At 33.7% G+C, this 17,029-nt stretch overlaps 1 protein-coding gene across 1 annotated transcript in view; it reads left to right on the top strand.

Annotated features, from left to right (window-relative positions):
• Positions 1–6,919: 6,919 nt before the first annotated feature.
• The window catches only part of Clbn (Nuclear export mediator factor NEMF homolog Clbn), a 31,104-nt gene continuing 20,994 nt past the window's right edge, over positions 6,920–17,029 (top strand). Inside the window, exons 1-13 of the mRNA XM_080148182.1 lie at positions 6,920–6,983; positions 7,904–7,982; positions 8,540–8,638; positions 9,017–9,096; positions 9,732–9,817; positions 10,008–10,045; positions 11,050–11,151; positions 11,419–11,498; positions 11,909–12,028; positions 12,593–12,663; positions 14,196–14,327; positions 15,433–15,510; positions 16,056–16,169. Coding sequence (XP_080004308.1) covers positions 6,947–6,983; positions 7,904–7,982; positions 8,540–8,638; positions 9,017–9,096; positions 9,732–9,817; positions 10,008–10,045; positions 11,050–11,151; positions 11,419–11,498; positions 11,909–12,028; positions 12,593–12,663; positions 14,196–14,327; positions 15,433–15,510; positions 16,056–16,169 — 1,116 coding nt within the window. The 5' untranslated portion in view covers positions 6,920–6,946. The remainder of the gene's footprint in view (positions 6,984–7,903; positions 7,983–8,539; positions 8,639–9,016; positions 9,097–9,731; positions 9,818–10,007; positions 10,046–11,049; positions 11,152–11,418; positions 11,499–11,908; positions 12,029–12,592; positions 12,664–14,195; positions 14,328–15,432; positions 15,511–16,055; positions 16,170–17,029) is intronic.

Raw genomic sequence — 17,029 nt, 5'->3', positions numbered from 1 at the left:
TCTTTAATTCAATTTTTTAAAAAAGTAAAATTAATTTGCGTAAAAGTACGCAAATAGTTTTGACTAGGGTAAATAATACGTCTTAAAGTTTATTTTCTGTACAAAGATCATTGGTTAATTCTGGAAAATATATAAACCCCCAAGTACGCCATTTTAACACACACACACACGAACCTTAAAATAACAGGGATTTGAAATCATTCTTCCTCCAAGAAAATTTTATCGATTATTTTTTTTTACTTTTTACATTATTTGATGTTTTTTTAAACTTTTAAATATTTTACATTATATAATTTGTATGAAGGTAGAAGATGGGTATATTTACCCCTGATTAATTGGTTTCCACGTTATTACGACTATCCTTTAACGAAAGCTTTTTAATTCAACCTTGCTACGAAGCCTTGTGTGATGCTAGGGTGTTTGAGTTCTTAGAGAACCACACTAATTACATAATATTATCTTGAGTAAGACAGGTTTTAAGCTATAAACAGACTTATACAATTAGATATGTCAATATCTTTAAGTTATTTATAATCTATATAATTGCACCTTTGAAATAAGCTCATATTATATCAAACCTATATTCGCCCTTTAAAGGAATAGATATAGAATGTTTAGATAAACAATCTCGTAATTTTGACCAATTATATCACTGTTTAGGAACAATACGATTACGTCCTTGGTTACAAAGTGTACTAATTTAAATAAAAAATAAGTCTCTTGGGCACCATCCCAGTTGAGGAGTGAGATTCTACCCCATGTGAAAAAATAAACCCCCCCCCCCCGCCATCTGTCAAAATAAACCCCCCCCCCGGCATCATGTGATTTGTACCCCATCTTAAATTTTGGTCCCTTTAATTTTCAATGTATAAAACAAAGCTTGGTGGTAATAAACTATGAGTTATAGGGGTAAAATATTACATATGGGGTAAGTATATAAAATATGGGGAACAAAAATCACACATGGAGGTCCAAAAATTAATATGGGGTCATTTTTTCATGATGGGGTAGCTTCAAGTGCTTATATCTGGAGAACCGTAAGAGATAGAGGCCTAGTTGCTTGACTGTGGTAACTCAGATTTACACAAGGAAGCCATTTATGCACATGGGGTGTCAAAATTTGATATGGGGTATTTTTTTCATGATGGGGTGTCAAAATTTCATATGGGGTAGTTTCAAGTGCTTATATCTGGAGAACCGTAAGAGATAGAGGCCTAGTTGCTTGACTGTGGTAACTCAGATTTACACAAGGAAGCCATTTATGCACATGGGGGACCAAAATTTGCTATGGGGTATTTTTTTCATGATGGGGGTAGTTTCAAGTGCTTATATCTGGAGAACCGTAAGAGATAGAGGCCTAGTTGCTTGACTGTGGTAACTCATATTTACACAAGGAAGCCATTTATGCACATGGGGGACCAAAATTTGCTATGGGGTATTTTTTTCATGATGGGGGTAGTTTCAAGTGCTTATATCTTGAGAACCGTAAGAGATAGAGGCCTAGTTGCTTGACTGTGGTAACTCAGATTTACACAAGGAAGCCATTTGTGCACATGGGGGACCAAAATTTGACATGGGGTATTTTTTTCATGATGGGGGTAGTTTCAAGTGCTTATATCTGGAGAACCGTAAGAGATAGAGGCCTAGTTGCTTGACTGTGGTAACTCAGATTTACATAAGGAAGCCATTTATGCACATGGGGGACCAAAATTAGATATGGGGTATTTTTTTCATGATGGTGTGTCAAAATTTCATATAGGGTAGTTTCAAGTGCTTATATCTGGAGAACCGTAAGAGATAGAGGCCTAGTTGCTTGACTGTGGTAACTCAGATTTACACAAGGAAGCCATTTATGCACATGGGGGACCAAAATTTGCTATGGGGTATTTTTTTCATGATGGGGGTAGTTTCAAGTGCTTATATCTGGAGAACCGTAAGAGATAGAGGCCTAGTTGCTTGACTGTGGTAACTCAGATTTACACAAGGAAGCCATTTATGCACATGGGGGTACATAAATTAATATGAGGGTCATTTTTCTATGATGGTGGGTAAAAATTGAATATAGGGGCCAATTTTTCATGATGGGGTTGGGGTTGAAATTAGGTTAGGTTAGGTGAAGTTAGGTTAGGTTAGGTTAAGATGGGTTAGGTAAGGTTAAGTTAGGTTAGGTTAAGTTAGATTAAGTTAAGTTAGGTTAGGTTAGGTTAAGTTAGGTTAGGTTAGGTTAGGTTAAGTTAGGTAAGGTTAAAATTTAGGTTAGGTTAGGTTAGGTTAGGTTAAGATGGGTTAGGTTAGGTTAAAATGGGTTAGGTTAGGTTAAGTTAGGTTAGGTTAGGTTAAGATGGGTTAGGTTAGATTAAAATGGGTTAGGTTAGGTTAGGTTAGGTTTAATTGGTTCATGTTAGTTTAAAATGGGTTAGGTTAGGTTAGGTTAAGTTAGGTTAGTTTAAGATGAGTAGCCCTGCAGGGCTACTCAATATTACCTAACCTAACCTAGTTCCTCCCCTAAAGGGATTAGGAAATATTGAGTAGCCTTGCAGAGTTAGGGTCTCCTGCATAGGTTAGGTAATATTGAGGAGCCCTGCAAGGTTAGGGCCCCCGTGGGGGCCCTAACCTTGCAGGGCTCCTCAATATTACCTAACCTAACTTAACCTAATTCCCTCTCCACCATAACAAATGGCCCCTATATTAAATTTTTAGGAAATATTGAGTAGCCTTGCAGAGTTAGGGTCTCCTGCACCCACCATCATGAAAAAATTACCCCCTATCAAATTTTGGTACCCTATGTTCATAAATGGCTTAAATCTGAGTTATCACAGTCAAGCAACTAGGCCTTTATCTCTTACGGTTCTCCAGATATAAGAACTTGAAACTACACCCATCATGAAAAAACACCCTATATCAAATTTTGGTCCCCCATGTACATAAATGGCTTCCTTATGTAAATCTGAGTTACCACAGTCAAGCAACTAGGCCTCTATCTCTTACGGTTCTCCAGATATAAGCACTTGAAACTACCCCCATCATGAAAAAAATACCCCATACCATATTTTGGTCCCCCATGTGCATAAATGGCTTCCTTATGTAAATCTGAGTTACCACAGTCAAGCAACTAGGCCTCTATCTCTTACGGTTCTCCAGATATAAGCACTTGAAATTACCCCCATCATGAAAAAAATACCCCATATCATATTTTGGTCCCCCATGTTTATAAATAGCTTCCTTATGTAAATCTGAGTTACCACAGTCAAGCAACTAGGCCTCTATCTCTTACGGTTCTCCAGATATAAGCACTTGAAATTACCCCCATCATGAAAAAAATACCCCATATCATATTTTGGTCCCCCATGTTTATAAATAGCTTCCTTGTGTAAATCTGAGTTACCACAGTCAAGCAACTAGGCCTCTATCTCTTATGGTTCTCCAGATATAAGCACTTGAAATTACCCCCATCATGAAAAAAATACCCCATATCATATTTTGGTCCCCCATGTTTATAAATAGCTTCCTTATGTAAATCTGAGTTACCACAGTCAAGCAACTAGGCCTCTATCTCTTACGGTTCTCCAGATATAAGCACTTGAAATTACCCCCATCATGAAAAAAATACCCCATATCATATTTTGGTCCCCCATGTTTATAAATAGCTTCCTTATGTAAATCTGAGTTACCACAGTCAAGCAACCAGGCCTCTATCTCTTACGGTTCACCAGATATAAGCACTTAAACCTACCCCATCATGAAAAAAAATACCCCATATCAAGTTTTGACACCCCATCATGAAAAAAAATACCCCATATCAAATTTTGACACCCCATGTGCATAAATGGCTTCCTTGTCTAAATCTGAGTTACCACAGTCAAGCAACTAGGCCTCTATCTCTTATGGTTCTCCAGATATAAGCACTTGAAGCTACCCCATCATGAAAAAATGACCCCATATTAATTTTTTGACCACTATGTGTGAGTTTTAACCCCTTGCTTCAATTTTAATATCATAGCATTGTTTGCTACCCCATCTGTGTTTTTTCAATCAATAATCATGTTTGTTGACATCCAGAAAAATGTATATTATGTAGTTCAATAATCTGCCACTAGATGTTCCTATTTCAAACAAACTATTGTTTTTTTTCTTCAATGGAGCCAAATTTTTATCTTAAAATATTAGGTAAAGTAAAGTATTAGACTATGTTGGTGATTTAGTATAAAAAAAGTCTTAAAATAGAAATAAAAAAAATAAATAGAGGCATTTTCAAATTTTATTCAAAATATAGGAAAATATAGAAGAGTGAAAGGCATAGCTTCACTACAGTGGAGCATGGTAGCTTATGCTACCCTAATATAAATTCTTTCGCGCGAGGCTCACCTCGCAAACCCCTCCAGACTCTCCCCTCCCCCTACCCAGATTTTATTTCCCCTTCTGCCAATCATTCCCCCATCTGTCAAATCAGACCCCACCTTTCAATCCTGGCCCCATGTTCCTATTTAGACCCCATCCTTCATTTTTGTCCCCTGTTCAATAATTTATCCCTTCTCTGACATTATTTTGTTTCTCTTGGAGAGGTACAAAATATGAAGATGGGGATTGTAACAAAAAGTTTTATGGTCCAAGACACATAAATTCTTTACAGAAAAGATATGCTACATATTAGGAACATCTTAGACATGGAAAAAACACCATGGTATAAAACATTTATTAAAAAATTAACATCTAAAATAATATGATATAATATGTATATGTGAAATGTTATATATGTATGAAAAAAGTAATTGTTAATTTATTATGATTATAATTACCTTTATATATGTATAAAATTTTATAAATTGTACAAGCTGTGGTACATTGTGAGATTCTACTTGGGGAAAACATTGGTGGACCAAAAAGAGAGGGTGTGATGGAAGGTAAAGACAAGGCTAAGAGAGAGGGAGAAATGGGCACTAAACACCAATGGTTGCCTAGATGGAATCTACACAGTCAGCCAGCAGCTTTCAAGATTACAACACTGTCTAAAGAAATTGCCTTAGTGATAAAAATAAAATTGAGAATAATATTCATAAGGTCCTTGTTTTTCCATTGTGGATAGGATAACAAATAGTTGACTTTATTAAACATTATCATTGCCATCTATTCAACAAAATAGTTGATTAGATATCCACCTGTTATTATTGTAATTGCCATCTATTCAACAAAATAGTTGATTAGATATCCACCTGTTATTATTGTCATTGCCATCTATTCAACAAAATAGTTGATTAGATATCCACCTGTTATTATTGTCATTGCCATCTATTCAACAAAATAGTTGATTAGATATCCACCTGTTATTATTGTCATTGCCATCTATTCAACAAAATAGTTGATTAGATATCCACCTGTTATTATTGTCATTGCCATCTATTCAACAAAATAGTTGATTAGATATCCACCTGTTATTATTGTCATTGCCATCTATTCAACAAAATAGTTGATTAGATATCCACCTGTTATTATTGTCATTGCCATCTATTCAACAAAAGAGTTGATTAGATATTTACCTGTCATTATTGTCTTTGCCATCTATTCAGCATAAGAGTTGATTAGATAATTATTGCTATATTTAGACATATCATTGCCCCATAAGATTTTATTTAGTATTAGCTATAATTCTAAGCAACTCATTGCACATAGAGTTGCCTCCATGACTTCTGGTTGTGTTGACCTGTACAGAGTACAGGGAGGGCTGTATAGAAGAAATTAGCCCTTATAGCAATTAGAATTATAGCTAGGCCCTATCTAGGGACCAACAAAACCCCCCTAAGTTACCCACCTGCCATTTTAGCCCTGCAAATAGGGGGAGGCAAATTTTTGTGGGGTAGGGGTGGATTAATTTTTATAACAGGATAAATTAACATGATGGGGACAAAATCATAAGATGGGGTAAAAATTTCATGATGCCGGGGGGGGGGGGGGTTTAATTTGATAGATGGCGGGGGGGGGGGGTTTATTTTTTCAGATGGGGTAGAATCTCACTCCTCAACTGGGAACTTGCCGAGTATTTGATTGACTGTCTAAAATAGTAAATCTAATCTAAAATAACTGTTGGACAATTTCTCTAGTGCTTAAATTTATCACATATTTATTTTGGTAAACAGATACTTTCTACATAAAAAAGGTTACATGTAAAACCATTAAAGTAACATATCAACAACAAAAAATTCTACACATTTTTTAGTTTGGGTGTATAAAAAGAAGTATTATAAAAACAGTTGAAATATTTGATACAATAAGGAAAATTTTTGCAGAGAAAATTTGTTACAAATACTTGAAATTTTACCAATATTACCCCTGTTTATTTCATTCTTTTTTGTGTATTCGATAAAACAAGCCTTTTCAAATCTAGGGTATTTATTATTTTTAAATAAAGATATAAAAATAATACATATCATGAGAATTTGACCAAAGATATTTATTAGATTAAATATATTCAAATATTATGGAGGAATATTTGTCTATATAACTTTAGTCCAATTTTGCTCCTCCCTTTTTCCCTAGATTCTCCTTTCCCACCTCCACATTTAACTAGAAGCAGACAAAAAATATAAAATACACAACACTACACAATTTTTAAAATGATTGGTTGGTTTCAATTTGAAAGAAAGAAAACGGTTGTTTACAGCTTATACCAATAAAAATCACGAAACTTATACGTCTTTTTCAGCTGTCGTTGGGGGGCAACACATCGTAAAATTGACGACCTCTCCATTTGCCCCCCAAATATTTTTTAGATTTTTTTCGCGCTTGTTGGTTATACCTTATTCTTGGGTTGTTTAAGTTTTTCGATACTTGTAATTTAGTAGTGATAGCTACTCTATAATTGGAAAGTCCCTTTAGCTACGTATAAAATATTATTCTCCCTTAATATGTACTTTTATTTTTTTTCAGAAGCTAAATGTTGTAGATATAAAAAATGAAGACAAGATTTACAACAATAGATATTATCACAGGGAAAAAACTGAATTGTTGTGGCCATTTCATTATTTTCAAGCGAAACTCATATACAGTTAGGGTTTGTCATCACGTCCATAACGGGTAAAGGCAACTCTTATTGTTAACCCTTAATTTAGGCATATTTATTTACTCTGATCGAGTGAGGATTTTTGTAACAAAATGGAATAATTATAAAGTAAAATCAACTAGGTACTTACTTAATCATAATCAGAAATTTCATCTATTTATAGCATAAGTTCAATATAAAGCATTATAACCTAAACTTGATGTTCATCCTGAACAATACATCACATAAAATTGCCATGTTTAAATATTCATTAAACAGCTAGAGAAATCGTCTGACAGTCTTTCAGCTCTTGTAAGGTAGCTTCGCAACATACTACTTCATTTTTATCTTAATTAGTAGTAGAAAATGACCAAGGGGAAAATGATATAAAAAAAACTGTTACAATCCTGAGCTTTAAGAATCTGTTATTATACTATTATCTTAAAGTACTAGATTTTTAGTAATTGAGAACATTTAGGGGGGACGATTTGCTTAGGAATAAAACAATTTAAGTAAGCTTACTTTGCTTCTCATGGGTGTTCCTCTGTACATAATGTATATGTAGTACAATATTTTGACACTTGTGCGAATTGCGAAAGCATTTAATTTTCTAGCACGTAGTTTTATAAATATCAAGACAATTATGACTAACTGACATGTGTACACATCTAAGGCAGTTTGACCCCATAAGATATTATATTTAACAAATATTCCTCTAGCTTTAATTTGATTAAACTTGATTAAGGTAAATTCAATTTTCTTAACTTTATCAAAGAAAGTAATCTTTTTAATAAAACACTTCCTTTTGCAACTACTTAATTGTCTTTGCAAGTACTTTGTATTGGCCAAACAATTCTTGCTGTACTGTAGTGCTTGAGGAGCTGCAAGCTTATGTTGGGCACCGTGTCAACCAGGTCTATGATGTCGACAACAAAACATATCTTATCAGGACTGTTAATGTTAACAGACTATTTTATTCTAACAGGGTAAATATTTTTGTACAACAAAAGAATACTATGCACGAACAAGAACAAGTGAATCTAAGTACCTTCCACCAGTGAACCCGAGTATTTTTTAGTGAATATATTAGGTTTATGTTTATGTAGTTATATCGACTAGGTAATGAAATTAGGTTTCACCATAATTTTATATGAAAAATACTTTGATGCAACGTAATCAAATGCCGTAAATTGCAAAAGTACATTAACTAAACTGTTTACAATATTACAAGTTACCAACTCTTTTTCTAAATATATATTTTTTATATATATACTTTTGTTGAAACAGCACTTGGAACTCAACAAAACATTTTATGACATTTAATCCAAAAATGCTTATAATATTGATATAACTATATTAAGCATTAACCTAGTATATTTAACAATAAAATACTCTGGTTCGCTGCTGGAAGGTTCTTAAATTCACTTGCTCTCGTTCGTGCATAGTCCCCTTCCCCATTCTCTTCATTGGGACAAAGAAACTTTAACATTAAAACTGTACAAGCAGACTGCAGAAACCTGAATCCAAGGTGACGCTGATGATAGAATCTGGAACACGGCTGCATTTCACTGAGTTTGACTGGCCGAAGAATGCAGCTCCCAGCGGGTAAGAATTCAGATGACACAAGACTTTACATTACCCAAGTACCTACCAAATGTTTTTAATTGTTATTTTATAGATCGTTGGCTCGAAATCATGGGGTACTTTTATTGTACTTGATAAGCTGGTTTAAAAATACACACACACACACCAATATTTTTGATCTACATAATGGGTAATTTTGTATCATTGGGGATGTGCAATAAACATCAATTTATCGTCCATTGACTTTTTCCTATGGATCCCTGAAAATTTGGACTCCACTGCAATAATACTTCCTTTTATTGTATTTCTGAACAAGATAATCCCCAAATTTTTCATAAATGACACTTTAAAAAATTAAACTTTTACTTAGATTAAAAAATTAAATACCTATGTTTTTAGATTTTCAATGAAGCTAAGAAAGCACATAAACAATAAGAGATTGGAGAAAATTGAACAGATGGGAGTTGACAGAGTTGTTGGTATATTTTGCTTTCTCTTTGCCTTTATATGTTTACTAGCGGTTACGCCCCTAGAGGCCGCTTGGGGCCTATTGAAGTTGAGGAGGGGACTCGACCCACCCAGTCCCCACTCTCAATTGAAGTTTTCATACGAAAGTAAGAGATTTGGTGGGGGTGGGGTCATTTTTTCAATGTGGACCCTCCCCAAAATAGTTATAAACCTTCAAAGCCAAATGAGAAGCTACCCTGTAAAGGAGAACCTTATCGGTTCTGTGGTTAGCGAGACCCTTCGGTACACAGACACATAGATCCTGATACTTAATTATAAAGATAGGGAGTATGGCGTTCGGCCAAATGCTAAAATTCCGTAAATCAAACTCTTTAATTTCCCATATATTTGTAACATACCTAACGTTTACACTAGGTACACTAAAAAATAAAAATCACTTTTCAAATACAAATAAACCGAGAATTTAGAAAAAATAGTTTTTCTTCAACATTAAAAATTGTCCAATTTGGCGAGAAATAGCAAAAGAAAATCCATGGGAGTTTGCAGTTTTTATTAATTATAGAATATTTATTTGCCATTTTTTCGAATTAGGCCGAGTTCTGACTAATATTCATTGCAAAAATCTAATTTTTATTAATTTGTCTAGATATGCAGTTTGGCAGCGATGAGGCAGCTTACCATCTAATTCTGGAGATGTATGACAGGGGAAACCTTGTTCTTACAGACCATGAGGAATTTACAATTATTTGGGAATGAGGTGTCATTGTGCTGTATCTTGTAGGGCTATAGCGAATATTTATTACCTTAACGTGTACAAAATTTAGCGAACCTAAAGCGTTTTTCTTGCTAATTTTTATAACCCTAATTAACGTTTGACTGAAGATTATGAAAATTAAAAATAATTGTACACATTTGTGTTTAGTATAAAATCCTGAACATTCTGAGGCCAAGAGTTGCAGGATTGAAACTATTCTTGTTTTTATTTAAGTGTAGCTTATCTATAACAATGGTATAGCTCACAGACTGACCGTAAAAAAATGAGAGTAAAAGGGGGGGGGGGGGGAATAATGCAACCATATCGTAATCAGTAAGCAAATGGCACTTAGAATTCGAATTTCCATCTTAAATTTTGCATAAGTAATCCTTGGTAGGTCTATTTTCCCTAAATCGAACAAAAAGTTGGAAAAGTAACGGCTAACGGCTGGCGGCACAGCCGTTTTGCCATTTTGCTATTTTTTGGATATTTATATTGCAAATTAGTTACGAAACCTATCTCCACATAATACTCTTTTCCACTCCAAAACGCTATCAAACGGTTCTAGACGGTAGCTGTTGGTACTAGAAGGTTTAAAATGGTTATTGCTATCAAAAAACATGAATTAAACCAAAAATATGTTTTAAAAAGTTGATTCCTATGTAATTGATGATGGATTTACCCTGAAAATAGGAAAAAAAACGGCTAAACGGCTGAGCCGCCAGCCGTTACTTTTCCAACTTTTTGTTCGATTTAGGGATAATAGACCTACCAAGGTTTACTCATGCAAAAGTTCAGATCGAAATTCGTATTCTAAGTGCCATTTGCTCACTGATTACGAGATGATTGCATTAACCCCCCCCCCCCCCCCCCTTAGTAATTACTATAGCTTTCTTTTACTGTTGATAATATAAGAACAAGGGACGGCAATCCGCACAATTTTTGGGAAGGTTTCGGATTCTTGCAAAAATCCGTTTAAAAAAGCTGATTATTCTGCGGATTGCGGATTCTAGCAGTATTTTAACGGTCTTAAGTAAAGTTAGGAGTCCAGCAAAGTTAGTACCAGTAGGGATATGGCCCAGAAGGGTAATATTCTCCTCCCCTCCCCTCATTCTCATTTTTTTCTAAAATGGAGGGGGGGGGGTGAAAATAGGTTTGGGTGAAAGCACCATTAGAAGAACAAAAACAAGAATAGTCTTCTACTGACAGGCGAAGAAAAGTTTCTTGTTAGAGAAACCTATCCAGTAGAACTAGCTAAACAGGAGTATTCAACTATTGATGAGAATAACATAAAAAATCTTATCAAATCAGGAATGGCAATTTTCACATTTAAGAATTAAACTAAGACAATTATGTCCAATAGTAGCTTGACAAATATAATTGTAATGGCTTTTGATCAACATAGTTACCTATGAAAGATATAATTAAAATGGACAGAAGGATATGAAAAAGAGCCAAGTTTAAAGCCTATAGGGTACCTATGTTATAATAAATGACTAAATTTTATGCATAGGTATTCATCTTCTCTTCCTTTATGTACGTAATTGTCCTTGTTAAAAAATATAGCCAACTTTTCAGGGAAGCCAACAGATACATTAAAAAAAATTCTGATGCCACACTTCGACTATGGACCCAGTGTTTTAGAGCATGTTTGTTTAGGTAAGATGATAATATATTATTAGTAGCTGTGCCCCTACAGAGGCTTCTAGGGGCACTTTAATAAGGGGAAGTTGGAAGACGATTTATGACATGATACTGTATAAACAAGACTAGTAAATCCTAGAGAGCTAAAAAAATTATGAATAAAGCTTCCAATTACCATGTATTAGGAAGCTTCCAATTACCATGTATTAGGAAGCTTAATTTGAACTTAAGAATATTTAAGTTTTAACAATGACTGTTAAAATATCGCAATTTTTTATCCATTTATTAATATTAAATAACCGTTTTTAAAGTAAAAAATACACTTTAGGACCAAAAAAGAAACAACGAGAGCCTTTTAAAATATAAATGTGTGTTATAATACGAGTAAATGCATTTATTTCTGTTAAACCTAAATCTTGTTTCAGTGGCTGGAATACAGATTAGTGTAAAGTTGAAGGATTTCAATATGGAGGAGTCATTTACCACCCTCTTTCAAGCTTTGACTGATGGGGTTCAGCAGTTCTTCACCAACACACCCAAATCTGGTATACAATAGATTTTTTTTGGCAAACCTACTCTAAATGTTATTACTTGTCTGTCTAGTTAGTAGTAATAATAGTCAGTAGTACTACTAACGCTGATGATATTTGCAAAAAAAAAATTAACGAAAGACCAAACTGCGAGTGGAAAAATGGGGACTTCATCTTATTGTTTTTATGAAATTAAAGGAAGTAGCTAAACATTTGGAATTATAAATGTTTTTGGAGAAAGGATAGTAAAAGTTAGTAGGTAAGTACTATTAGGTATTTATTTCAACCTATAATAATAGGTAAGGCATCTGTAAAAACTTCTTTTTCTTGCCAAGATGTTTTGGAATATTAAGACTTAAAAATCATTCTCTTGTGCTGTATGCAACGGCGATGCGCTTCTTAATTTAACAAAAAACCGTAGGAGAATCAATTTAATTATGCCTTATTGTATTTGTTTATTTATGACAAGGGCTTATGTTATATCATAAATTGTACTAAGCTTCTTAATTTATTTTCAAAGAGTTCAATCTTGGTTCCAAATATAATGCTATTGCTCATCCTTATAATTATTTTACCTAGGTATTATTGTTGAAAAAAGTGAGACACGAATAAAACCAGACGGTGGCACTGAGGAATTCCTTACCTTCCAGGTATAGTAAATCATCCTGATCAAATAAATTTACAACCCTTTCTTTCTCAGCAATGTGAAATAGCTATCCATTAACTTGATCATAATGGAGATTACGCTTATATTATAATACTTAATTTTTTTAGTAATATCCGAAATCCAAAAAGTGTAGGGTAAAGCGGGGCGATCTCGGTTTTGAGGTGAAGTCGGTATTTTTTTTGACCACCTTCATTAAATGACATTTTTCTCCATGTTCTAATCGACTGACAGAAAAAAACATTAAATCAAACTTGTTCCTTAATAAATTGCCTACAAAAAAGTATAAAATGAAATTTTTAGGGTACTTTTTGGGTCTTAAAGTCAGACGACAAAAATTTTTTTTTCGATTTTTTTGCTTCGGTCGGAAAAACGGTACATTGGACAAAAACTGGTAAGAGCTAGAGCTTAGACGTCTTCAGGGGACTTATTAAGAATCTAATAGGCTATCCATTTCCGTTTAAAACTTTAAAAAAGCTTTTATAGTTTTTTCTTAAACCGACTAAAAGTGAAGCGGGGCGAATTCGGTTTTTTCACTTTTTATACTAACTTTTTCAATTTTATATAAAAAAGTGAAATTTTCGAGAAAAAAAGTCAAATTTCTCGTACTTAGAAATTTTTTTTTTTTGTAGAAAAAATTTTCCGATCTTCATAATTTTTTTGTGAATGCTCTTTATTACATTTAGCAACTTTAACCTTTAGGACATGCTGTAATTAAATCACTATGTCATAGGTTTTTTGAAGCTGGAAAATCGACCACAGATTTTGCCAAACTTTTCTCTTTTTTTCAACTTGATTTTTTTAGGAAATTTTGCTAATAGAACTAATTTTTTTGGCCAAATCTATTCAAAATTGCCTGAATTTTAAGGATCAGGCCTTTAAAGTCATAAAAAGTTATTTTTTCTAGTAGTATTTTTATGTTTTTTATCAAAAAAATTTTCGAAAAAAAAGTCAAATTTCGCCTACTTCGGAAAAATTATTTTTTTGGTAGAAAAAATTGACCTATCTTAATAAAAAATTTTGTGCATACTCTTTATTACATTTAGCAACTTTTACCTTTTGGGCATGCTGTAATAAAATCAATACGTCATCGATTTTTTGAAGCTTGAAAATGCCCTACCGACTTCGCCTTAAGGCGGGGCGAAGTCGGTGCCGTTTTAGAGATCAATTTTGACAAACTTCCCAATGTCCTAGGTTTACGTCCCTTTAGGACCTGATCGACTTTTCCGAGATCTTTCTACTGGTCTTGGTCCCATTTAAAAAAAAAAATTTTTACGATTTGCAGGTTCAAAAAACCGAAAAAAAGACCGAGTTCGCCCCGCTTTACCCTAAAGGATGATTATATTCTGTAAAAATATTATTTAAATAACATGTTCAAAATTATTATAGACTAAGCTTTCTATATTTTACCCAACTATTTGCTTTGGTTAACGATAAGAGCTTTCCGTTACGTATGGACTTACTGACGGAACCACCCTAATTTAGAAAAGCTTCCTGTTTTTAATCATAATTTTTTAGGAGTTCCATCCTTATCATTACAAACAGTATGATGAATCCAGGGTGAAAAGTTTTTCAAGTTTCAACCATGCCTGCGATACATTCTTCTCACAAATTGAAGCTCAGAAAATTGAACTAAAAACTGTACAACAGGTATATATGTTTTAAAGTTGCATAGTAAAGTTGCTCACTTTTAGACTGCAGTAACGGATTTTTCTGTTTTAGATTCACTTTTGGGTATGTTATTAAGAATTCATTTCATTAATCGGCAATCACACCCGATTTGACTTTTAATTAGCGCCTAACACCTGTATATTTATACTAAAATAGTTCTCGTTTATCTTTGCATTATTAACAATTTTTTGTCTATTTTTTGGGTAGACAGGATCCCAACCTAAGTGAAATGTCCTTAGTACTAATCCCCCCCCCCTCAAAAAGTTTTACAATTATAAAAATGAAGATCTTCATATCAAATGTTTTTTTTAGTAGCGAAGCTACTCTATAATTCACTATGTCCGTCCGTCAGTCAGTCAGTCAGTCAGTCCGTAACGCTATGGGGGAAATGTGATTTTCTCGGCTCCTATTCAAGATAGACAGCTGAAATTTTTAGTGAAGATTCCTATGACATATGCCCATCTAATCTATACATTGTTTTGTCCGTCTGTCTGTTAATTGGGGTGCTAGATCGATTCCTAGATTTTTACGTTTTTGTAAATTTATCGATTCCTGTTCAAGATAAATGGCTGGAATTTTCCGGGATTGAATAAATTTAGATTTTACATATTTCGATTAAGTTTTATTTAGATGCCTTTATTGGTTGGGGTGCTAGATCGATTCCTAGATTTTTAAGTTTCCATGATTTTTTCAATCCCTATACAAGATAGACAGTTGAAATTTTCAGGGATTGAACAAGTTTACTTTATACATAATTCCACCTATTTTTATTAAGATACCTTTATTGGTTAGGGTTGGATTTTTTAGTGATTAATTAAGTCAACATTTTTCATATTTTGACCAATTTTTTTAAAGACTTACTATTTTTTCGAATTTTAGATTTTAACGTTTTTTTTTATTAGCTTAATGCTTCAAAAAAAAAACATTATACAATATACATTTTAAAAGGTTTCGTGATTTTTGTTCTTGAAGTTTTTTATTACATACTCTATAGATCATTTCCAGTTGTCTATTTATAGTTTTTGAGTTGCGCTACTTATGGATGTTGTCATCCTTGTTTCAATATGACTTACCTACTATCTAGGAAAAATCTGCAATGAAAAAGTTGGAGAATGTAAAGAAAGATCACGAGGCTAGGATTAAAGGATTGCAAGACTTACAGGTAACTTACTAACCACCATGGGTATTGAGATGCTGCGCTACTTATGACCTAATTTTTTGATAAACGAACATTGTTCATTTAAGCTTTGCTTGTAATATCTAGAAAACAGAATATTCTAAAGAAATCTACATCACTATTTGCTGAGATGTAATTATAGAGATGCATCGCTTCTATTTGTCACCAAATTGAATTATTGTTTCCTAGGACAAAATGTTTTTATATTATTACCAGATTTCCGCCTACTTTAATAAAATGATACTTCCAGCTAACTAATAAAATGATACCTCTGGTCCCCCTTCCCCTCCCCTACCCTGGCCTTGGAAGAGCGGATTGACCAACAGCTGATGATTATATTAGCAACCTAAATTAACGACAAAAATTCCCCTGTCACGATTTCCATGCATTATTCATCCATTTAACAAAGATTATTCTGATATATTGGGAATCTATTGATATTTGATAATGTTCGTTATCTGACTTTTTGATTTGTTAAGCTTCGCTGTTATGGATGTTTTCAATCTTGTTAACATTTGTATTCATTTCAGGCTTTGGATAGAAGGAAGGGAGAGTTGATAGAGATGAACAGTAACCTTGTGGACAATGCTATCAAAGTTATTGTTTCTGCCCTGGCCAACCAAATCCCCTGGGACCAGATTAAGGTAGGCAGCTTTTTAAAGGAGGGACGGGACAATAGACTGTAAATTATTGTGGTACCCAAAGTTTTTCTTATTAATTCTTGATTTTTTTGTTTCAAACTTCCAGTTTAAAAACTCTAATTTTGAAGTAACCAACGAAAATCCATTTTAATTTCCAAATTTTTAAAGCCAACGAATTATAGTACAATGTGGTAATATATAAAACTTTAGGCACTAGTGTAATTTACGGTCTCTCTGCTGAAACGTCTCCAAATGAATACATTTGTTATACTAATATGCATTATTTGAGTTCTGATCTCCCAGTGTTATCTGTGCCAACATGAGACTATCGTGGCCTAATAGCACACACATCAGTCGTCACACGACACACTCACACACACCAACACACACACACACGCACATAAGTTCACTAGCACACAGAAACACCAAATATCTTACACAAAATTGTCAAAGGAAAAAGTTTGTGTGTTTATGTTGTTAAGGAGATGTTAATGGTGCAGAAATTGAATTGTATCCAACAAACCCATAGATGGAAACTTCCAATGTTGGAGGGGATCAATCTTTTTTTAAGTAGGGTTGTGCCCTCCATCTGATGTGACCTCTCCCTTCTCCCCCTTTTCGTTGTTTTTTTATATACTTTTTTAAATAGGGTTGTGCCCTCCAGCCGATCCCCACCCCTACCCTACCCTCCCCCCTTCGTAGTTTTTAGATACTTTTGCTTATCTTGAATTATCTTGGACATATAAATTTTATGATTGGTTATATTTACTGTTGTCCACTGATATGTAGATAAAAACTAAAACTATGTTAAATCTAAATTGTTTGCTCTTGCCTACACCTAATGGTTAAGGGCCTGGCTATTA

This window comes from Acartia tonsa, chromosome 14 (assembly GCF_053477335.1).
Source record: "Acartia tonsa isolate MP-2025a chromosome 14, ASM5347733v1, whole genome shotgun sequence".
In the NCBI taxonomy this organism is placed as follows: Eukaryota; Metazoa; Arthropoda; class Copepoda; order Calanoida; family Acartiidae; genus Acartia; species Acartia tonsa.
This window is presented reverse-complemented; position numbering and strand designations above follow the sequence as displayed.